This window comes from Carassius carassius, chromosome 15 (genome assembly GCF_963082965.1).
Source record: "Carassius carassius chromosome 15, fCarCar2.1, whole genome shotgun sequence".
NCBI lineage: Eukaryota > Metazoa > Chordata > Actinopteri > Cypriniformes > Cyprinidae > Carassius > Carassius carassius.
The window spans coordinates 31,681,625-31,704,970 of record NC_081769.1 but is presented as its reverse complement, the minus strand read 5'-3'; the positions used below and the strand labels follow the sequence as shown (position 1 = coordinate 31,704,970).

Below are 23,346 nucleotides of genomic sequence, written 5' to 3'. Positions count from 1 at the left end.
CGTGTGTTGGCGGGAAGTGTGAAATCATGTGTGTGTGTGTGTGTGTGTGTGCATGACAGAGGTGAGTCAGGAAGATGGGAAGATGGGAAGAGAAGAGACTGGAATGGGTGTCCCTGAGATCAGCACCTCACAGGGATCTCTGCATGGTTCCACTGGAGAAAGAAAAAAAGAGCTTTTGAAATTGGCTCATTCATAATAATAAAGAGATAACCACGCCCCCAACACATGCTATTGGTCAAGTCCAACACCACACTCTCAAAAAAAAACAAAATAGATCCTCTGCAGTGAATGGGTGCCGTCAAAATGAGATTCCAAACAGTTACAAAAAGTTAAATGATGGACTGGACTGGAGTGGTGTGGATTATTGTGATGTTTTTATCAGCTGTTTGGACTCTCATTCTGACGGCACCCATTCACTGCAGAGGACCCACTGGCGAGCAAGTGATGGAATGATGTTTCTGATAATGTAGAAAACTCATCTACACCTTGGATGGTCTGAGGCTAAATTTTCAGCAAGTAAACTATTCTTATACCTACAGTAAAGATGCATATTAGTTCCCAAATGAAACACATTAGTACCCTTTGAAAGGGTAAAGCCCCAGTGAAAGCTTTTGTACCTTTTTTTGTAGAAAGCGAGCAGAAAGACTTTAATAAACCTACAAGTATTTTACTTACAGTTGACTCTGCATATTAAACTGGGATTGAAAGTATTTTAACATCGAATAAACAACACACTTCACCTTTAACAATGCCCAAGGAAATCACCTCAGAGACAGAAAGCAGAACTCAAGTATTACACCTGCTCATTTAGTACAAATGTGTCTTTCTAGCACTCATTTCTTGCCAACACTGTGCAAAATGTTTCCAATAATAAACCTTGTGAACAGATGTTCTCCATCTTCTCACTAACGTTATGTATAATCAGGTTGTTAAAATGAACTTTTTCAAGTTTGTCGGTGATATATCGCTGCTCTGCACCTGTTTAAGGGTATGTTTGACACTAAACTGGTGTTCCCCTCTCTCTCTTCAGCTGGGAGAAGAATCCGGCAGACTTTGAGCCTTACCATCTCAAACTGGAGGAATGCATGTCTGCAGACCAGATTCCCACCACAGAACACATCCAAGGATATGTGAAGAAGGTAAGAACCTACTGTTTAGCTTCTTTGGAGCACATAACTGAATCATGAATTTTTACATCTGCTCGCACATATTACAATGTTGCTAAACATTTCTTCCAAAATTTTGTAAACTTATCAGTTCTGCCTGAAACGTATCATGTAAGGTAGATATTAAATGGATTTTTTTCACTAAGCTTGTTGCAATGCACTATGGGATTGACTCCTTCATGAAGGATTTATGCAGTGCAGCTTTAGAATATGACACAAGCCTAAATAAATAAAAATATTTTTACTGACTGCAACAGTTTAATTAATTTCTTACAAGGCAGTCTTTTCTGGGTTGGCTAGAGAGAGATTTAAAAAAATTAAAAAAATATCTCAGGACAAATAATTCCATTCATTCTCGAAAATAAAAATTATTATCAAACATAAAACATAAGAAAACCAGGCAGGATATATACTTTTATAAGTATATTATAAGGCAGGATAATCCTACTTTTGGAACAACCTTTGTGTGTTTATGATGCCTTAAAATGCTGCCTATGTAGGAAGCACACTAAGTTTTGAACAGAGTAATTGTTACCACTACAAGATCGTAAATTAATATTAATACGTAATTAACACCTTAAAACCATGTAAAATGCTTTCAGGATCTTTCTGTATAGTTGTCCATATTACAAAATACCACAGTCACTATAGTATTTTGATGGTAATATTTGCAAGGAGTTCTTTGTTCTATAACACGAAAAAGTATTTGGAAAATAGTCAAAAAAAAAGACAAATCGCGTTTAAATTGGTTTAAAGTTCAGCTTTGATCATAGAAATAAATTACATTTTAATATTTTTACATATATATACTGTTTGAATTGTAATAATATTTCACAATGTCTATTGTAGATCAAATAATGCTGCCTAGTGAGCGTAAGAGACTTTTAAAAAACATTTAGAAATCTTACCGACCCTAAACTTTCGTCTGAACTCACCCTGTGCCTATAAACTTATTGGAGATCACAGATCTGTAGAGGCACACATCCGGACGCAATTAATCGCCATGATCCATCATGACAATGATCCCCCCCCCCCCCCCCCTCTCACATCAAACTCGGAAATTATTCAGTGCCCCTTCACCGATGGAGGAACCCGGTGAGAAAAATGGCTTCTTATCTATGCAATTTCATTTGCATCATTGTTGCAAATATAATGACAGGACTCCCGGCGTCAGCGTTCAATATGCATTAAACAATGTGACTGGAAAGGACGGGCTTGTTCCCAGTTTAATTTTAGAGAAAATAACCTGCGCACCTCGCGGAAACTGATTCGGCTGGTGTGGGCGAAGATAGCGGTGGCAGGCCTCGGGCTGGCCTTTATTAAAGCAGCATAATGGAAAATGGCATCATTAGCATTCCTTGACAGTTAACGATTCAATTTGGTTTGATGAGAATTCAAATATTGGCTTTCAAACGCAAACTGACAATAAAGTGGTAGATGCTCGACTGATTTGGGATGCAGAGGGCAGTCAATGGTGGACCGATGCCATTGTAATCAGCGCTTGCTAATTTCAAATAGCTGATGGTGTGGAAGAAAGAAAGCCGCTTTTGCAATATATTGTTTTGAACTGGGTAATGTGGCACATCAATCGTTTTAATGTTCCGCCAATGAGGAAACTGGAAATTACTGAAACTACTTTTTTGAAATGAAACTTCTTATCTCATTCAACAACACCAACACGATGCTACGCAAAGCCCTCGAGAGGTTTATCTGCTCTTCCATGTTGACAAATTTTGCCCAACATCAATAACATCATAATAATAATCAAACCAAACTGAACTGAAAATTAACTGTCAAGGAATGCTAACATAAAATATCATCAGATTTTAAAAGATCTGTTTAGCTGGACCAACAACAAGACCTAGGGAAATCAAATGGAAAAACATGAAGGCACAGTAAACCATGTAATCTCACATTTGGAGGATGTACACTACTGGTCAAGGATTGGAATAATTCATATTTTTAAAATAAATAAATAAAAAGTCTCTGATGTTCGCCAAGGCTGCATGTATTTGATTGAAAATACAGTAATATTCTGAAATATTTTTACCAATATTTCTCCAGTCTTCAGTGCAACATGATAATTCCGAAACCTTGGGGCTAAATTACTATTATTGCTTATTGATAATGGTTCTAATTGTTATCAGTGTTGCAAAAATCTTTTTATTATAATTGTGTTTTTGTTTTTTTTGTGGAAATCATGAACTTTTTTTTTCAGTTTTCTTTGATGAACAAAAAAAGTACTAATGAACAGCATTTTTTAATTGAATTTTTTTTTACATTATAAAATGTTTTTACTGTCAGTTTTGATCAACTTTATGCATCCTCGCTGAATAAAAGTATTAATTTCTTCTTAATCTTACGCCAAATTTCAAAGGGCAGTTATTATGAAGTTATTATGAAGTTGCATCCAGATTTCCACAAAAATATTAATATTAACTATTTTGAAAACAATTTATTATTAAACTGTTTTCAACATATTTATAATATATAAGCAGAAATAATGATAAGATTAAGATAATAATCTGAAATTTTACTTGAGCAGCAAATCAGCATATTAGAATGATTTCTGAAGATCATGTGACACTGAAGACTGCTGAAATGCTGAAAATTCAGCATTGCATCACAGGAATAAATTAAATTTTAACATATATTTAAAGAGAAAACAGCTATTTTGAGTTGTAATAATATTTCCTAATTTTAAAAAAAAAGTTTTTTAAAAACAAAACATTTTTGTTCCAAAAATGTTACTCCAAACATTAACTATTTTCCATAGACAATAATTTGTAAAGTTTCCTTGATAATTCAAAGCTACAATTCTGTCTTGTGTGCGAAGGCTTTTCATATGTTAATGACTGGCGGTTACGTGCTTGTTTTGTTCTCACAGCACACGAGGAAGACGGCTTAAGGATTTTAAGTTGTTTATTGTCAGCTACAATAAACAAGCTTTTTGTTTAAGTAGGATAAACCAGACCAGCACGGAAATTCATGTTGTCTAAACTGGCAAGCAAAATATATAGTCTTACTCTGTTCATATCTCTCTTCTCAGCAGATCCAGGATGCTGCGGATCAGGGCATCATGTTTGTGGGCTTCATCCAGGAGCCAGCTGGCCTACGCCCACACGTGCTCCGGCACGGAGAACCAGAGGAACCCTCCCTCTCCCTGCACTCCAGCCCCAGCTCGCTGCACGGCTCGGGGCTGACGCCCAGTCCCAGTCCCCTGGAGGAGCCGGAGCTGGGAGACGAGTCCGGAGCGGAGAACGAAGGGAAAAACAGGGGAGGTGAGGCTCTGAGAGAAGACGTGAAATCTTCTGAAGGTGGAGACGGAGGATGTGATCTCTCTGTTGAGAAATCAGGATCTGGTGAAACACAGCAAGGAGATACACTAACACACAACAACAACGACACGGCCAAAATCACAGACACAGCCGAGAAACCCAGCAGGTTGGCCCTGGCTAAGAGTGGTGGGTTGATCGTCTTTATCCTTTGATCAAACGAAAACTCACATAAGTATATTACGAAAATGCAAGGAAGTGTCTTTTATTTCTAACATATGACGCTGGCCAGGGCTGGGTGATGCTTTTCGGTATATGAAAATTTGATAAAATTCAAGTTATATACAAAATAATGCATCCTTGCTGAATAAATATACTAAAATTCTTACATGCGTGTATATATATTAAAACATAACAAAAAAATTACTGGCCCTACAATTTCGAAAAGTTATGTATTTATTGCTATTTTATTCATGTTGATTTAATTTGCTAACTAAATGGGTTAATAGGTAATTGCAATGTTTCATTTAATTGAACAAAAACAGATTCATCTCTAGTTTAAAATAATCAAAATGTATTCAACACTCAATGAGTATTTAATTATTTTCCTTTTAGAGTAGACAGTCAATAACAAATTCAATTAAATTGAATCACATTATTATTTTGAGTAACTGCATATCGATATTTGTCCCAAAATGATGGCAGACAATTAATCTAATAGACTTTATAAAAATTGCCTTTAGAAGTCAACATATTGTCCATTTTATTTCCATATCACTTAACATAATCCCATAATTTGCTCTTGTATTTTGTCTTTTTGCAGAATTATTTTATTTTCAGAACTAGTCTAAAGACACTTCATTGGTGAAATAAAATGCATTAAAATCACAATATTACTTAATTTTAGTATTGACAGCACATCATGTTAGCAAATATATCGCCCAGCCCTAAAGCTAGCGTTTTTTCTTTAAGTGGTGATGACAGTAAGAAAGATCAGCATCTCACTTGCCTGATTTTGTTATTCTTGTCTGCAGAAAAGCATTGTCACAGTGTTTTGACGTATGGGATTAGGCAGACTTGGCATTTACAAAAACCCACACAGCGGGTGCTAGATTAGGCTTTGTTCACCCTTGTTTTTCCGCCAGTAACCAGATGGCAAACCTCATTCTCAACATTAGCTAGGGAGCCTTTTTTTTTGCAAAAACTGTGGCATTGTGCATGGAGATTGCTGTGCCATGTGAATGATGCATGTTGGGAGTCTCCATCTGGATGTGGAAGTGACTTCGTCAGCAGTGGAAGTATGCTACTGTCGCCATCGGTGGCCTCACGCTACACCAATTTCTCTCATTCAGCCACAAAATGACAGCTGCCAGGAGTCTTTTGCACAGCGCTGCGTCCTTATGACTTAAATATAGTCATTCCCTGCACAAGTCCCTCTAATGCTCTGGGTGAACATCTATAAAACATAATGGCGTTGGTCAGCAGTGTGAAATGCTCAGAGCTCAGATGAGGTGCAGGTTTGTCAGGGAGTTTTCACATCCCGCCGTGCAGTTGGAAAGCCTTGAAACCTGCCTTCAGAAAGAAAAGGCAAGATTATTTCATGCACAGCATTAATTCAGAGCGCTTTACATAGTAAAATGAATATTAAAAGGCCAGTATTCTGGGTTAATCTCGCAAGTTGCATTTTAAACCAGTATGAAAAAGAAATAAGTGTGAAAATGAAAATGAAGTGTATTGTAGGAGCATTAAGCGTGTGTCATTGTTTTCATGAGAAGTTGTTCAGGTTGTAGTTCTAAAATTGTGGAAGAGAACTTAAGTCATAAATTTTTTAGGAATTTAAAAAAATGTATTTAAAGAAATATTATTTTATTTATATGCAAATGATTTGAAATAAAAGAAAAAGAGAAACAAATGCATTGCAGTATAATGGTCAGGGATATTACAGTCAACTAAAACCATAAAAATACATGTTCATTACTTGAAATATATATTTATATTATATATATATAATTTAGATGAAATGTAGCTTCAACTGAGAACTTCATGTACAATTTCAACTAAAACTTAAATAGAAATTAATAAAAACTTGACAAAAAACACAACAAAATTACTAATACTTTAAGAATAAAATATACAAATTCATTAAAAAAAATTTGTATTTATTTTTTTCAAAAATAAAATGTTCAGTAAACACTTCCAAAGGCATTCATTTTTTCTCATTTTCCAACTATTACTTCCCATCCTAACACAACGATGAAAAGCCGAAGAAATATAATTATATATAAATAAAAATCCATAATGATTAAGTATTCACACAACAATAACAAAATGCAAATTATAAATAAATAAATGGATTACTTCTTAAGTGCCTTCAAAGACATTAATTCAAAATAATAATAAAAACTAAAACAGTATTTCAAAGCTACTAAAATAGCACTAACACTTGTAGGTGACAATTATTTTTAAGAAATGAACTAAATATGAATTGGTTCCACTGATAGCGATGTCTATTTGGACCGTGTTCAATACTGTCTGTGTTGTTTTAAGACATGATTCACTAAGGGAATCCAGCAGAAAGCACCTGCAATGCTAAAAGAGACACGATGTCTTGATGTGCTTCGAGAATTTGCTCCTTTGAGTCAAAAAACATCTATTTACATCTGAGCAGTAACTCTGGCAATCAGCCGGTGGGATGCAATCCACAATCTGAATATTTCCATAGTTATGGGCTCCAGTGAAGACGGAGGTCAGGACTTGTGGGGTTGTGTTTGTGTGTTGATATGATGCAATTCAAATGTGGATTAGGCAAACACTTGATGACACGTTGAGTTCTTTGGCAGTGCTAACTGTAGATATCCAGCGTGTTTGACCTTGTCAAAAGGGTTGATCACACAGAGCTTGGAGGCCTGTAACAGGGTCGTTTGTGTGCTTGTTTCCCCACTAAATGTCCCACGCTTCACCAAAACCCTCTGGAAGTTAGAGAATGTCACAAACACAGCGACTTTCATGTGTGGAGAGCTTGACTTTGTGTCTAATGAATTGTATTTAATGCTACAACCAGTCAGTTTTATTTTGTAACTTAAATACAGAAAGAATATGTTTTTTTAATTACTTTCATTACAATTAAATTCAATTTCCCTCCCCAAATTCTGAAAATGTATGCAGCTTTAAACAGTAAAATTTTATGACATTGATGTGAAAATGAATTTTGAAACTCTGACTTTTGTTTAAACTAGATTTTATTCATTATAATTTATTTCATTATAAAAATACTACGGTGGTAGTGATTAGCATTTGATGAACCATGAGACTTTGAAGTTTTATTATGTAAGATTTATGATGATATTACATAATATATCATATAACATACATAAAAGTTATTTAAATCATATTTGACCTGGACAAAAATACTATATGGTGCTAGCGTTTAAAAAGCCAGTTTTATTTAATTATATGAACAAATACAGCTTTAATATTTAAGTGGATTTCATCTAAACATCTCTCCTAAAACTTTTTCACTGTCCCTGCACCGTAAAAGAAACATTTTGTTTCTTTCACATTTTGGTTCTTAAATTCTCCAAATTAATAATAATAAAAAAAAAAATTTAAAATGTTTTTTTTCTATAGATAACTTGCATAAATTTGGAAATTTTAATGTAAAAAAAAATTTGATCTATAAATATTTTACAATTTAAACATATATTAGTAATAAATAAGTAGTGTTATGCACTGGAATAATAAAAATAAGGTGACATGTGCATAATGTCATGTGCATAATATATATATATATCATGTGGTGGATGCAGATCCTCCTTATTTAATCTCGCTCTGGCTTCTATTCATAAAAATGGCAGAAATAAAAATCAGTCTGTAAAAAAGTGATGCACATGTACTGTGAATGGAACAGGAAATGTGTTTATAGGAAGAACCTGTTGTACCCCAGTTGAAGTAAAACAACAACAAATGATTCATTCTTGCTGAGATTTGTGCTGTAAATGCAAGCCGTTGAGATCGCTCTCTCTCATTGGCTTCTCTTGGTTCTGTCAGAGGACGTTAATGACTCAATGCAGTCAGCAGCAATCTAAATGATGGCTGCCAGAACAAAAGTGCATCCATATTTATCTTTTCGGTCAATTTCCCATTAGTTCTAATATAGGTCTGAAACTAGGGAGGCTTTACTGGGTAAAGCAGGCACACAAACAAATTCATCTTCGACTATCGTAATCCATTAGGTCTGCACTCTTTCTCTTTGTGGCAGATGTAAATTGTGTTTTGTTTTCCAGCCAAACATAATCTCATTGAGAAGAACGAATGGTCAGTTCTCTCTAGTGGGACCGGTCTAGTGAGAAACGATGGTCCTAAATACTCGTTCCAGATTGCCACTACATCACCTAATTTCCTTAATTACTCACCTCCACTAGACCAGGACACCAGCTAATTAGTTGTTAAGCCCATCTACAAGGTAATTAATTAAGTGTGAAGGGCCACAGTGTAGGAACACGCAGTTCACAAAGCAACAAATCTCATAACCGTGCTGATGAGACCAGTCTGAGTTTGGGTTATGATGGTCGGTTATTACTGGTTTAGTCTCTGGTTAAGATGCTTAGTACAAGTTTAGTCTCAGCCTCTGACTAAATATTGACTCAGGTCCATTAAATCAAATGAAAATTTTATTTTTAAACAGTGTTATACTGTACATGTATCTTATAATACATAAATATTATATATTTAGATATAATACTTGAATCTATATATTTATAAATAGATTGATAGATTTTTTACATCAAGTTAAACTAAATAAAAATGAGAATTGCTACCTGAAATATATATATTTTTTAAATCTAAGAATCAATGAAAATGTTTTTTTTTTTTTATGGTTAAAATTTGTGCTATTACTTGTGCTATATATATATAATAAATTATACGAATGTAAATATACACATGTAAATATTTTCAAAATTGATACTGTGTGTGTGTCTTTATATACACACAATAAATATACCCAATACACATGTGATTAATGTGATTAATCGCAATAAATCATTTGACAGCACTAATATATAACTATATCTACTGTAAATAGATATATCTACTGTTCATCATTAAAGTAATCATTGCCAATTCCTGTTTTAATGAGAAGTTCATTACAACTTCCTCTGCCATTAAAATTATATATTTTATATTAAATTGGGGAGTAACTATTATCTATTCCTTTAAAATCAGTGTTTATTATTTGCACAGGAGCCGAGCTCTTTGGATTGTTTAACTACCCGGGTCGGCGTGAGGGTCAGCTGAAGTACTACACAGTTAAAGTGCCTCTGCGAGTTCAGCCGCAGGGCGAGGGCATCTGCACGATGGAGGCCAACTGGCTCGATCACATGACTCAACACTTCAACAACGGAGCCTCACTAGTGGACGGATACTTTCAGCTGACCAGAGACAACGGTGAGTTAGTGCTGATACTTCTCAAACTCAAACAATCAGAAATATACACTTCATCACACTGGTGTATTATACAAAATACTATGGTAGTACCATGATTCAGTGATCCCATTCATGATCCCATCACTAAATATACTTCATGGTGAAAGTGTTCAGAGCCAAAATTTGTATAATTATGTGTGTGTGTGTGTGTGTGTGTGTGTGTGTATGTGTGTGTGTGTGTGTGTGTGTGTGTGTTTTTGTGACATATCAGGACACAACTCTGTATAATGACATGGGTATGACCACTGTTGGGAACGTTACTTTAAAAAAGTAATTAGTTATAGTTACTCACTACTTGTTCCAAAAAGTAACTGAGTTAGTAACTGAATTACTCTATAATAAAAGTAACTCCTTACCAGGGAAAGTAACTATTTGCGTTACTGTACAAAAAAAAAAAAAAGTTGCTATATGTCAAAGAATTTGTTTTTGTTTTTTTTAGCAGTTTTCACAAGTCAGTTGAAATAAGTAGAACAGACAGGTGTTCGTACATAACTTTCAAGATTTATTGCACGTCAACAGACAGCAAGAGTTTTATCCTGCACTCTTTGTAAGAAAAGTGTTTTTGGCCACTAGCTTTGTAGATGCGTGTGTCACACATTACATGTACACATTACATGCACGTTCTTGCCTTTGACTACAATGAATTTAAAGTAGTGCTTATATCTCCACCTTGAAAATGCCAACTTTTCATCGGATTGCTCCTTACTCGCCATTTCTGCTGCTGCTGCGAATCTCTGTGTAGCTGTTGCGTGTGTGTGACTGTGTATGTTTGGCGCCGCTGGCGCATGTGTGTAAAAACACTGGCTCTGATTGGCTACCATGAAACACATGACTCTGCCTTAGCCAATCATAATCGCTTATCTCGTTATTAACCCACCTGCTCACTCGCTGTGTGAGCCAGGGGTGCGTTCAGATTGCATATTAAATCAATGCATAGTAACGCACCGCATTTAACGTTCAGTAACGTTAACGGCGTTGTAACGACGGGAAAAGTAATTAGTTAGATTACCCCGTTACTGAAAAAATAACGTCATTACCTAACGCCGTTCTTTTAAACGCCGTTATTCCAAACACTGGGTATGACACAGGTATTACATGGAGAGGGTGACTTATGAGGACATAAGCCATGTCCCCATTTTTCAAAAACCATTTTTCATACAGAATGAGTTTTTTTGAGAAAGTTAAAATGTTTCCTGTGAGGGGTAGGGTTAGGTGTAGGGCCATAGAATATACAGTTTCTACAGTATAAAAACCACTATGCTTTTGTTTGTGTGTATATATATATATATATATATATATATATATATATATATATTTATTTATTTATTTTATTTTTTTTGACGTAAAAATTAAAATTAAAATTGAATACATGATTTCCCTTGTAAAAAAAATAAATAATAATAATTATATTAAAAATACATTTATGCATATCAAGTATGAAAAATCTTCAAAAAAATAGTTCAAATCTATTGACATATTTACTGACAGATCTCGAGACAACCTTGACCAAATAAATAGATAAATTAAAATCACATACATAACACAGTTAAAAACTAAATGAATAATAATAATAATAAAATAATACAATTTGGTAAAACAAACATGTTTTATTTTTCTATTATATATTTCTATGGTAATACTTTTGTAATTTTACAGGGGTTATAACTGTTATGATATTATTAATATTAATATGTGCTCATCCTATAGATGATAAATGACTGAATTAAAGGCGTCTTCTAATAAATGGATGAGCATTATTTGGAAAATTGATTAGTTTGATATTATACTAGGGTGCCATATTTTATTTTCTGACTAATTAATTAATCATGTTATTAAAATAGCTTGTGGGTTTGGCTCACTTGAGTGCACTGAGAACATTTTCGGAAAGCGCAGTAGAGATCTGTACTGTGGATCTTCCAGCACTGAGGGAAATGCACTGGTGCTTTGAGTTTCGCTTTCTTCTATGATGGCTAACTGAATATACGCCGTTTTGTGGCTGGGTTATGACATCGGGGACATGGGGAGAAGAGGGTATTTGTCATCATTTAGAGCTTTCTGGGTCTTCAAGTGGTAATGGTGTGGCAAGAGAACGTGTGCAGTGATAGCAATGATGCAAAACCCAAGCTTCTTATTAGTTAATTAATTTTCTTTAATGACTTCCCTGTATAGTCAGTAAACCCATGCCAAGTTCTGTGCTGTTCTACCGAGGGAAGTCGTCCTGAGGTAATTACTGAGCAAAAGCAGATTTAATTTGATTATTATATTTTCTGAGGAAAATAAGAGTGGTATTGGCCTGTGCAATACTCAATGTCACAAAAGTCTCTATTCTGACCTCTAGATGTGACACAAGTTCCTCACTCAATGCATATTGCCTGTTTTATCTCTACCCAAGTCTGAAACAGTAAAAGCACGCATCTATTTACCAAATAACATGACTTGAGAGATTATTCGTTACCTTAAGACAAAGGCAGGACAAGCAATCACATCTAATAAACTTCTAATACTAACCGTGACTATGACCGATAATAATACCCATGCTTGACTTTGCAGAAGCCACTAATAAATAGAGTTAAAAATGTAATACTCTCAATGAATAAACAAACAAAAAAATATGCACAAAAAAAGTGACTGTACAAATAATACTAATAAAAATATTTTAAAATGCAATGCATAATAAACTAAAATACAATTTAAAAAAAGGAAATAAAGTGGAATAACTAACATAAAGTAGGACACAATAAAAGAAAAATATGAAATCAGTCTCAAATAAAATTAAATATATAAAATTAGATGAAACTAGAAACTGAAATAAATAATTTGAAGTACTACTAAAACTGAATTAAAGAATAAAGCTAAACAGTAATATCACAAAAAAATGGACAAAATTGCATTACAAATTCACTAAAACATTAACTGAAAATATAAATATAAAATTCAGATGTGGATAAATGCTACAGCAGTGCATAATATAATATTAAAATAACACTGTTTGCATAATTGTTTTTATTACAAAGACCACTAATAAATTTTTAAAAAATAAATAAATAAAAATAAGTATATATAAATATAAATATATATATATATATATATAAACTTGACTTCATAAATATTTAAATAAAAAAAATAATAAATAAAAGTAGAATATATAACCTTACCAAGCATCACTAAATTAATATGTAAAGTAAAACACAATATGTTTCATGAGTCGAGACAAATGATGGTGTTCATGTCAACCACACGTGTGAAAGAAAAACAACAGGAAGTGAGGGCCGTTTTAAAGCAGGAGGACGGCGAGGTGCTGGCAGAGCCCTGTGGAGACCGGGAACAATGTGATATCAAAGCAACACCAGCATGTAGACTTTTCATAAGTGTCTGATTACATGAAAGGCTGGAGATGCATTCATTATCAGGCCTGTGAGCACATGGGCCAGATCTCTCCAAATTTAGCTCCACTTTGAGTCTGGCCTGCGAATGCATAATGAGAACTCCATGGTGATGCACTCCCACAGTGTCTTCTCATTTTCGCTGTAAACATCAACACGTCCGGAATATGTGAGGAGGGATGCACACAATGATAACACAACCCCATCCCAGACAGATTCTCTGGGAGAATCTCTCCAAAGCATGGCAAGGTCACGTTTCACCCCAAAATCAACAGGAAATAATAGTCATATTCATGCCACAAACCTCGCAAGACTAATAGCAATGCTCTCCTTTACAATGTATTTACACTAATCATATTCTGCATAAAAATAATGAAGCTCATTTTAAGACTGTAAACATTTTTTGCATTGTGACACTATTTTTATAAAAGTTAAGCATAATATATATACAGTACATATATATATATAAATAATATATATAAGTAAAAAGTTATTTTAAATAGCAAAAATGTAGTTAGAAATGTAATGTTTTTGCTGTAATTTTTATGTAATAAATGCAGGTTTGTTGAGCAAAAGAGACTTTAAAAAATCATAAAAACATAAATCATAAAAACATTAAAAAAAGAAAAAAAAAAATATATAAATATATATACACACACCAAAATATACATTTTCATTAGTTCAATAATATTTTAAATTGCTAAAATAAAATGCATTAAATGTATATATTATATAATATTTTTATATGTTGTTTTATTTTATTAGAATAAAATAAATTGCATTCAATGTTGTTATTGTCAACCAAAACTATTAAATAAAGCTGAACTGAAATAAGTAATTAAGTAATTTAAAAAAAAAACTTTAACATAAAAAACTAAAATGAAATAACAAACCAACGTGGCCTTGAATAACCAAAATAAATAATTTGAATTCACTAAAACTAAAAGTTAAAGAAACATAAATTAAAGCTAAATAAGAAATATTTAAACAAAATAAAAATTACAAATCACATAAAATAACATAATTTAAACTGGGTAATACTTTAAGGCGTTCCTGTTACACATTACATATACTTACTATTCTATTAACAATAAATTATGCATAATTGCATGCAAGTAACCCTAAACCAAACCCTAATCCTTAACCCTAACTATACATGTAGTTAATTAACATTACTCAGTACTTAAATTTTATAATTACACTGTATCAAGGACACCTTAAGATAAAGGGTAATCTTAAACTGAATACATAAAAATAAAAGCTAATTCAACATATATATAAAAATACTATAATAGTATGTAATAAAAAACACAATTTGCATTATTATTATTATTATTATTATTATTATGGTAATGAGTATTTGCCTGGAAAGTATGTTTAATTCGTGAAAATTTGTCAAATGTAAAATAATGGATAATTCTGAAATATTGTATTCACCATGTTGTTGAAAAAAAACTTGTATTGATTTTGGAGGTGAAAAATGAGCAGGACATGTTCTTGACAGGTTTTGTGAGATTTGTGGTCCTATTTTATAGAAGATCAAAATGATAGTCTTAGGAGATCAGCGGTGGCACGGCCTCCTCCTCCTCCGTCTTCAGAAACTGCCCTCCAGGTGGCTTTGATACGAGTTTATCCACCGGTGCAGGGGTGGAAGGGGGTTTTGTGGCGGCTTAAAGTCTCCTGATGGATTCTGCTCTTTGTTGATGCTGTTGGTGTGGAGTTCTGCTCCACTGATTTACTTGTGCACCTCGCCTGTGTCCTCGTCTAGCTCTGCTTCACTGACATTGAAGTTGTCCAGGAGAATGTCCTTTATAAGGAAGCTTTCCTTTTGCCTCACTTGCCCTTAGAGACAGGTTTCCATGGTGAGAGAAGGTGGGAGGCAGGAATTGGGTTTTAATGTGCTGGGTGTGGCATGCCAGTGCTGCCCATCAGGCCAGGATTGAATTTGCAGCTCAACGCCATCGTTATTAAAGATTCATACGCTCCACAGGAAAGCAACACGGTGGTCCACAGGTTCATCACTGTTCCAGGTTTAGCTCCCGTTGAATAGACGCCAACAATGTTGACTAAAAGGTTTCTTTTGTCTGACTTTTGCTCTGGTGCTGAATTTCCCCTTCCTCAGAAAAGAATATCCACCCGCAGCTGCGACACATTCATGCGCCTGACTATTCATGCTGTTCTGCCTATATTCAGATGAACGAAGGCACAGATATTCAGCGTATGAATTTCCAATAAGGTATTATCTCGGTATGAAAGGGATTTTGGAGATACCTCCACTGTCATTTTCCTGATGCACAAAAGAATCAGAGAATGAATGGAAGTATTTGAACAGGTGCATGAGTGAGAGAGAATGACCATACCTATTCACGGCATTAAAGTGAAGAGCGTCATTTTTTAAATGTTAAAGTCAACATGAAATCCAAACAGACAGAAAGTCATATAAATAGATAGATAGATAGATAGATAGATAGATAGATAGATAGATAGATAGATAGATAGATAGATAGATAGATAGATAGATAGATAGATAGATAGATAGATAGATAGATAGATAGATAGATAAAGACAGATTTATGGAGAGAGATACAGATTGACAGAAGGATAGATAGAACTATAGAACAGCTGATAGACAGAATATTAGTTAATCATTAGTTTTGTGTTTGTTTGGTGCTGGTAGATGATGCAGAAATCAACCCTTTAACCTTTAACAAAGAATACATCACTGTCAGGACAGTATAGCTTCTCTGAAGTAGTTTGTCTGCTCAAGTGACTGACATTTAATATGTTCACATCCTCCACCCTGTCTCGGCCCATTTCTGCCCCACGTCGTAAAATATACATAAGCTGTCTTGAGCATTAGCAGCTCCTTAAACCTGAACGCTATCAGTCACAAGGACCTGGCCAGACTAACTCCACATACCCCGACAGTATCACTCCATCAAACGGACAATCTCTCTCTGTCAATCTCCATAAACGGTCCTCCCGCAGACTCGACGGCTTATTGAGCCCACGTCTGGTGCGTCTCCCTGTCTGTGTCGCTCACCTGAGACATTGCAGACAGACTCGACAGCTAAAGAAATCTCCCTCTGACTTTTCCAATTACTATCCCAAGTGGGAACATCTGATGCAAGGTGGCCAGAACAATGGCTTTGTTTGAAAGGCCAGTGAGATGCCTTCAATTGAGTAAGTGCAGTCTTAAATAGGTTTTTTTGATGGAAGGATGCAGGCAACAGACACCGGTCCCCTCCCTTTCCCGAGAAAAAACCCTTTCCCATCGGGGCCGGCCCACGGTCGCCCATCCCTCAGTCCCCCTATAATGTAATCTGGAGTGTCTCCCAGAGCAGACAGGGGCAGCACAAACAGTATTAGTGTGTAAATGGAGGAAGCTCTTGTGCCATGAGAGGACACCGAGCAGAAATAACACGGGATGTGAGCCGGTTCCCAGATGCCCCTGTGCTCGTCTTCAATACTCAGCAGAGCTTATTATCCAGCCATATATAAAGATCACTCTAAAACAGGGCCAAACGCAGGAACCGCATGGGGCGGCAGCGACATCAGGCCATTAAAATGTGCATTTGAAAGAGCTTTATTTATTTCGCCGGAAATGTTCTACATTCCAAGATGGATGTGTTGGCTAATTAGGCTGGTCATTCATTAGTCTCTGTCTGTTTTGTTGCTGTCACTCTTTCTTTTCTTGGAAATATTTCAAATGACTTCCTCATCCGCACATACTCTCTCTCTTGTTATATTTTTATTACCTAGAATTCCAGTTATAGTTAGTGTCCCTTTTCTTCCTGTGCTTTCGTACATTTAGCTTTCACTGACTTTTTAAAGGAATGTTCTGGGTTTAATAGATGTTAAAGCAAAAGTATATCCAATAATTAACCCAACTGATGTTCTATACCCATCATATTAAACCCAGAACACTGACTGATTTCTCCTCTATCTCTTGCAGATTTTCTCGTCAAGACTGTGGACAGTGTGTTTGTGTTCCAGGAGGGGATGGAGAGTGACACCAATGCAGCTGCTGCATACGACGCTATAGTGGTGGAACAATGGACAATCGTTGATGTGAGTTACACTCAAACACGTTTGCATTCTGTCATTCAGAGTACTATTGTCATGTACACTGTAAAAATTATTATTCAGAGTATAAGGTAATTGGAGAATGTTTTACAATAAAATACTATTTTAACCTTTCTACTTCAGAATTTCTTATTTCATTTCAATGCATTACTTTTCATTTTACTGTAATTATTTGCAGTGTTTGGAATAACGGCATTTAAAAGAACGGCGTTAGGTAACGACGTTATTTTTTCAGTAACGGGGTAATCTAACTAATTACTTTTCCCGTCGTTACAACGCCGTTAACGTTACTGAACGTTAAATGCGGTGCGTTACTATGCATTGATTTAATATGCAATCTGAACGCACCCCTGGCTCACACAGCGAGTGTGCAGGTGGGTTAATAACGAGATAAGCGATTATGATGGGCTAAGGCAGAGTCATTTGTTTCATGGTAGCCAATCAGAGCCAGTGTTTTTACACACATGCGCCAGGGGCGCCAAACACACACATTCACACACACGCAACAGCTACAGATTCGCAGCAGCAGCAGAAATGGCGAGTCAGGAGCAATCCGATGAAAAGTTGGCATTTTCAAGGTGGAGATATAAGCACTACTTCAAATTCATTGTAGTCAAAGGCAAGAACGTGCATGTAATGTGTGACACACGCATCTACAAAGCTAGTGGCCAAAAACACTTTACTTACAAAGAGTGCAGGATAAGACTCTTGCTGTCTGTTGACGTGCAATAAATATCGAAAACAAATTCTTTGACATATAGCAACTTTTCTTTTTTACAGTAACGCAAATAGTTATGGAGCCAAAAGAGTCTCAATAAAGATAAATGCACACACTACATTCGCATATGCACACACAGGATTCATACATGCACACACATGATTCATAAATACAAACACAGGATACACAAATGCGCACAAAATTTACAAATGCACACACAAAATTTAAAAAGCACAGAAGATTCACAAATGCATACAAAATTCAGAAATGCCCACAAAATTCAGAAATACACACACAATTCAGAAATGCAAACAACATTTACAAATGTGCTCAAGATTCACAAATGCACAGGACAAGATTCAGAAATGTATTTTTTTGATGCACACACACATATATCTTGATTTACAAACTGCTTGCGGTCTGTGAACTTCACTGCATTTGTGTGTGAATTTTGAGACTCCCCTGACTTGGCTCGACACACAAATGCCTTTTTTTAAACAGGGAATGATCTGCAACCAATCAGATATCTCCCTTGTTTTAGCCAATCACAAGAACGCACTCTACGGAGGATTGTTTACTTATAAGCCAATCACATGAATGCGTTCACACAGCGCGATATGCCTGTGGTGCGGCATATTATAGCCTACTTATTTATGAAATTGTATGAAAATACAGATGTTTAGATTACAATTCAGGTTTATTTTTTATTATTTTTTACAAAATATAAATTTAAAAATGTCTTAATACATATAGCCCAGTGACTGCAGAAAAAAAGTTAACCATGGGTTCATACATTTGCAATAGGCAATTATTTCATTTTATTGAAATATTTTAATGAAAGTAAAAAAAAAATTACACCTTTTTGAATATTTAATTATATCTAAATATTCTTTTGGATGCAATATAGAAGTCACTTTAATTATAATATTCGGTCCCTACATGAAGAGAGAGTCAGTGGTCCGCTGCGAGAGGAAAGTGACTCTCCGACTGCGAAAAGTGGGTCTCCGGCTGGGTGAGGAAAGTGAGTCATTCGCTGAGGAAAGTGAGTCATTCGCTGCGTGACTCGTGAGGAAAGTGAATCGTTCACTGCGTGAGGGAAATGAGTCGTTCGCTGCGAGAGGAAAGTGAGTCGTTCGCTGCATCACTCGTGAGGAAAGTGAATCGTTCGCTGCGTGAGGAAAGTGAGTCGTTCGCTGCGAGAGGAAAGTGACTCTCCTGCTGCGGAAAGTGAGTCTCCTGCTGCGCAAAGTGGGTCGCCGGCTGCGTGAGGTAAGTGAGTCGTTCGCTGAGAAAAGTGAGTCGTTCGCTGCGTGAGGAAAGTGAATCTTTCGCTGAGAAAAGTGAGTCGTTCGCTGCGTGAGGAAAGTGAGTTGTTCGCTGAGGAAAGTGAGTCGTTCGCTGATTGGCTTATAAGTAAACAATCTCCCACGTGGGGTGCATTCTTGTGATTGGCTAAAACAAGGGAGATATCTGATTGGTTGCAGATCATTCCCTGTTTAAAAAAAAGGCATTTGTGTGTCGAGCCAAGTCAGGGGAGTCTCAAAATTCACACACAAATGCAGTGAAGTTCACAGCAGTTTGTAAATCAAGATATATGTGTGTGTGCATCAGAAATACATTTCTGAATCTTGTCCTGTGCATTTGTGAATCTTGAGCGCATTTGTAAATGTTGTTTGCATTTCTGAGTTGTGTGTGTATTTCTGAATTTTGTGGGCATTTCTGAATTTTGTATGCATTTGTGAATCTTCTGTGCTTTTTAAATTTTGTGTGTGCATTTGTGAATTTTGTGCGCATTTGTGTATCCTGTGTGTGTATTTATGAATTATGTGTGTGCATGTATGAATCCTGTGTGTGCATATGTGAATGTAGTGTGTGCATTTATCTTTATTGAGACTCTTTTGGCTCCATAAATAGTTACTTTCCCTGGTAACGAGTTACTTTTATTATAGAGTAATTCAGTTACTAATTTAGTTACTTTTTGGAACAAGTAGTGAGTAACTATAACTAATTACTTTTTTAAAGTAACGTTCCCAACAGTGATTATTTGTGAAAATTATTAGAATTGAATACTCCCCTTCAGCCCATCCAAGATGTAGATGAGTTTGTTTGTGCATCATATTTGGAGAAATGTAGCATTCCATCACTTGCTCACCAATGGATCCTTTGCAGTGAATGGGTGCCGTCAGAATGAGCTTCCAAACAGCTGATAAAAACAACAATAATCCACACCACTCCAGTCCATCAGTTAACATCTTATGAAGTGAAAAGCTGTGTGTTTGCAAGAAACAGTCATTAAGATGTTTTCATTTAAACCGTTGCTTCCGGGTAAAATATGAGCAAAAACATTGCTTTTTCCAGTGAGAAAGTTGTCTCGTCTGAATCAGGAAAAGAATATGCACAGATCAAGCACTGTTTACAAGCAAAACAGTGCTAAAGAAACGAGAGTGGATTTCTGGACTTTTTTACTGAAGAAAGTTCATGGAGAGATAATGGAGAGGATGCATTGGTAAGAAAATGATGCAATGCAAAATTTCTCCAAATCTGTTCAGATGAATATACAAACTACATCTTCAATGTCCTGAGGGTGAAGAAATGTTCAGTTTTGATTTTTGGGAGAACTATTTCCTTTCATTTTTTGCACAAACTTACAAAAACCATTAGATTAGGCAAAAACTGGTAGAAGAAAAAAAGTCTAGAAGCACAGCACGAAATGCACAAAAAAAAGCAGGAAACCCCTGTTTGAGTGACAGTAATGGGTCCTGCTGCTCAGAGAGTCTTAGCCATGCTTGCTGAAATCAGATATTGTGCCAGTTCGCCATTGATTCTTTTCAAGTTGGTCTTGCTTGGGCTTATTTGGGCTAGGTGTGTGTGTGTGTGTGAGGAGTGCGCAAAACGGGCACCATCGTGTTAGTTAGCACTGTGTACTGATGCTATCAGGGTAATCGAGTTTTGAGCTTTATTCTATAATCCTGCAGCTCTCAATCACTCTCTGATGTCCTCTCTCGTTTACTCTCTTCTACTCGGCCATGACGGTGTTTCTGTAGTTGAGGGTAAGGACACTCTGTTTCTGCCCAGAATTATTCAGTGCCGCTCGGCCTGACGGGCTGCATTTAAATCTACAAGTCTGCTCCACATCCCCCAGCATTAAACATGATTGTAATTTAAGATTTCATGAATGGTATTCAGTTTTCATATTATGTAAGGGCAGGTTGATGTATATACCAGACACCAGAATCATACAGATTCATCTGACAGAAAGGTATTCTCACTAATGCAGTAAGACATTTTGAATTGATCTGTTCAGCTGCTGTCTGACTCACTGTCTGCCTTCAACATTTTCTGTCAGTGATAGTCTTCAATGAGCCTGCATGTTTATTTCAAACGTCTCATGAAATATGTTTCTATAACAGCATCAGACAATCACTGCACATTAGTCATTCACTCAATGATGGCATTCTGAGAAATGCTTTTTTTAATGTAGCGCAACAAATAAAAATGTATGATATCATTCAATATATTAATTTAGTTAGTTATAAAATTACATTTACTGCAATTACAATATTCTACAATATATATATATATATATATATATATATATATATATAGTTAAACAATATTCTTGCTTTTATTTAATATTATTTCTACTTAACTATGTATAAAGCAGTGTTTATACAAGTAATTTTTTAGTTGCATAATAAATTGTTAGTTAATAAATCCAGTATTTTTTAATGTATTTATTTACTCAATTTCACACAGTATAACATATACATAAAAAGCAACTAAATTAATGAATATAATCGAAAGGGAATAATTAAATAAATAAATGTATATACAGTATATTTCATTATATATGTAATATATAATTTATTATCATACCTTTAATTAAATGTTTAATTGCACGCATAAATCTCCAAAGCACTTGTACGGAGTTACTGAGCCATGTTTGTTCAATACGAGTCAAATTGAGTGAGGACTCTATTCTTGTCGTAAAGGAAAATCAATAGGCAGAGTAACCTTGGACATGTAATGTAATGAGGGCACTCTGTCGGTAGAGCTCAGCCCCTGAAACGTACCTACAAAAAGAAAAAAAAACAGTTTTCCATTTTAGATTTCCTTGAGGAATAATCCTTGAAGATTTACTCACAGCAACACTTATTAGTTTTGATCCACTGAGAAGGAAATTGCCTTAACAGCCTTTTATCAGTCGCAGTGAGCTCTCTCCGTATATAAGGGTGTGTTATTAAGAGAAGAGCAGCAGACTTCAGAGAGCTGCAGTGCAGTGGCGACACTCGAACCTACAGTATGGATGTCTATACAGTAAAACAGGTAATGCTGACTTATTTAAATAAGAAATACAGCCATAATTATGAGAAATAAAGGTGCAACTGAAAGATATAAAGTCATATATTTAAATGAATTTTCTCATATGGAAACGCATTGAATAAAAATGTTTTAAAAGGTAACTGCCTTAAAAATGCCTTAAAAGAAAAAAGAGTCAGAACTGTTAGATACAATTTACAAAATATAAGAAATAACTATATTTTAAAATTTAACTGTATAATTATGAATAATAAAAAATATAGCCACCTATAAAGTAAAATGTGATGACAAAATAAAGTTTAAAATAAGAAATAATGTCAGAGTTATGAGAAATAAAAGCACAAGTGAATGATATCAAGTGAGATCGAAATTACAAGAAATATAGAGCATTTATATGTTAAAGTACAGAAATAAATGATCTTTTTCCACTCTCAGATAAATGGCCTTGCATAAAAATATTCATAAAGGTAATTACCTAAATTTAAACCTTTCAAAACACTCACAGCTGGACAATTTCACAAGATTTGGGACCCTTTCTTCTGTTAGCTCAAAAGGAATTATTCCTTAATAATAATTATTAAATGTAACTTAAATTGTAATTAATTGTAAGTTGTTTTTGAATATCACTGTATATATATATATATATAATCATAGGTAACACGGGTATATTTGTAGCAATAGCCAAAAATACACTGTATGGGTCAAAATTATAGGTTTTTCTTTTATGCCAAAAACATTAGGAAATTAATAAAGATCATGTTCCATGAAGATATTTTATCAATTTCCTACCGGAAATATATAAAAACATAATTTTTGATTAGTTATATGCATTGCTAAGAACTTCATCTGGACAATTTTAAAGACAAATATTTAGATTTATTTTTATTTTTGGCCAAATATACAAACACACACAC

At 34.9% G+C, this 23,346-nt stretch overlaps 1 protein-coding gene and 1 long non-coding RNA gene across 4 annotated transcripts in view; one reads left to right on the top strand and one right to left on the bottom strand.

Moving 5' to 3' along the window:
• Positions 1-23,346, top strand: part of LOC132158899 (raftlin-like) — an 86,802-nt gene that overhangs the window by 49,502 nt on the left and 13,954 nt on the right. Inside the window, exons 4-7 of one of the 3 annotated variants that reach the window (XM_059568516.1) lie at positions 1,031-1,139; positions 4,219-4,630; positions 9,683-9,886; positions 17,264-17,379. In XM_059568516.1, coding sequence (XP_059424499.1) covers positions 1,031-1,139; positions 4,219-4,630; positions 9,683-9,886; positions 17,264-17,379 — 841 coding nt within the window. Of the gene's footprint in view, positions 1-1,030; positions 1,140-4,215; positions 4,631-9,682; positions 9,887-17,263; positions 17,380-23,346 lie in introns of all 3 variants that reach the window. The other 2 variants (XM_059568517.1, XM_059568515.1) reach the window with 2 other exon arrangements.
• LOC132158901 (uncharacterized) overlaps positions 5,443-23,346 on the bottom strand; it is a 31,302-nt gene continuing 13,398 nt past the window's right edge. The window contains exon 4 of the long non-coding RNA XR_009437721.1: positions 5,443-6,009. This is a non-coding gene — a long non-coding RNA (uncharacterized LOC132158901). The remainder of the gene's footprint in view (positions 6,010-23,346) is intronic.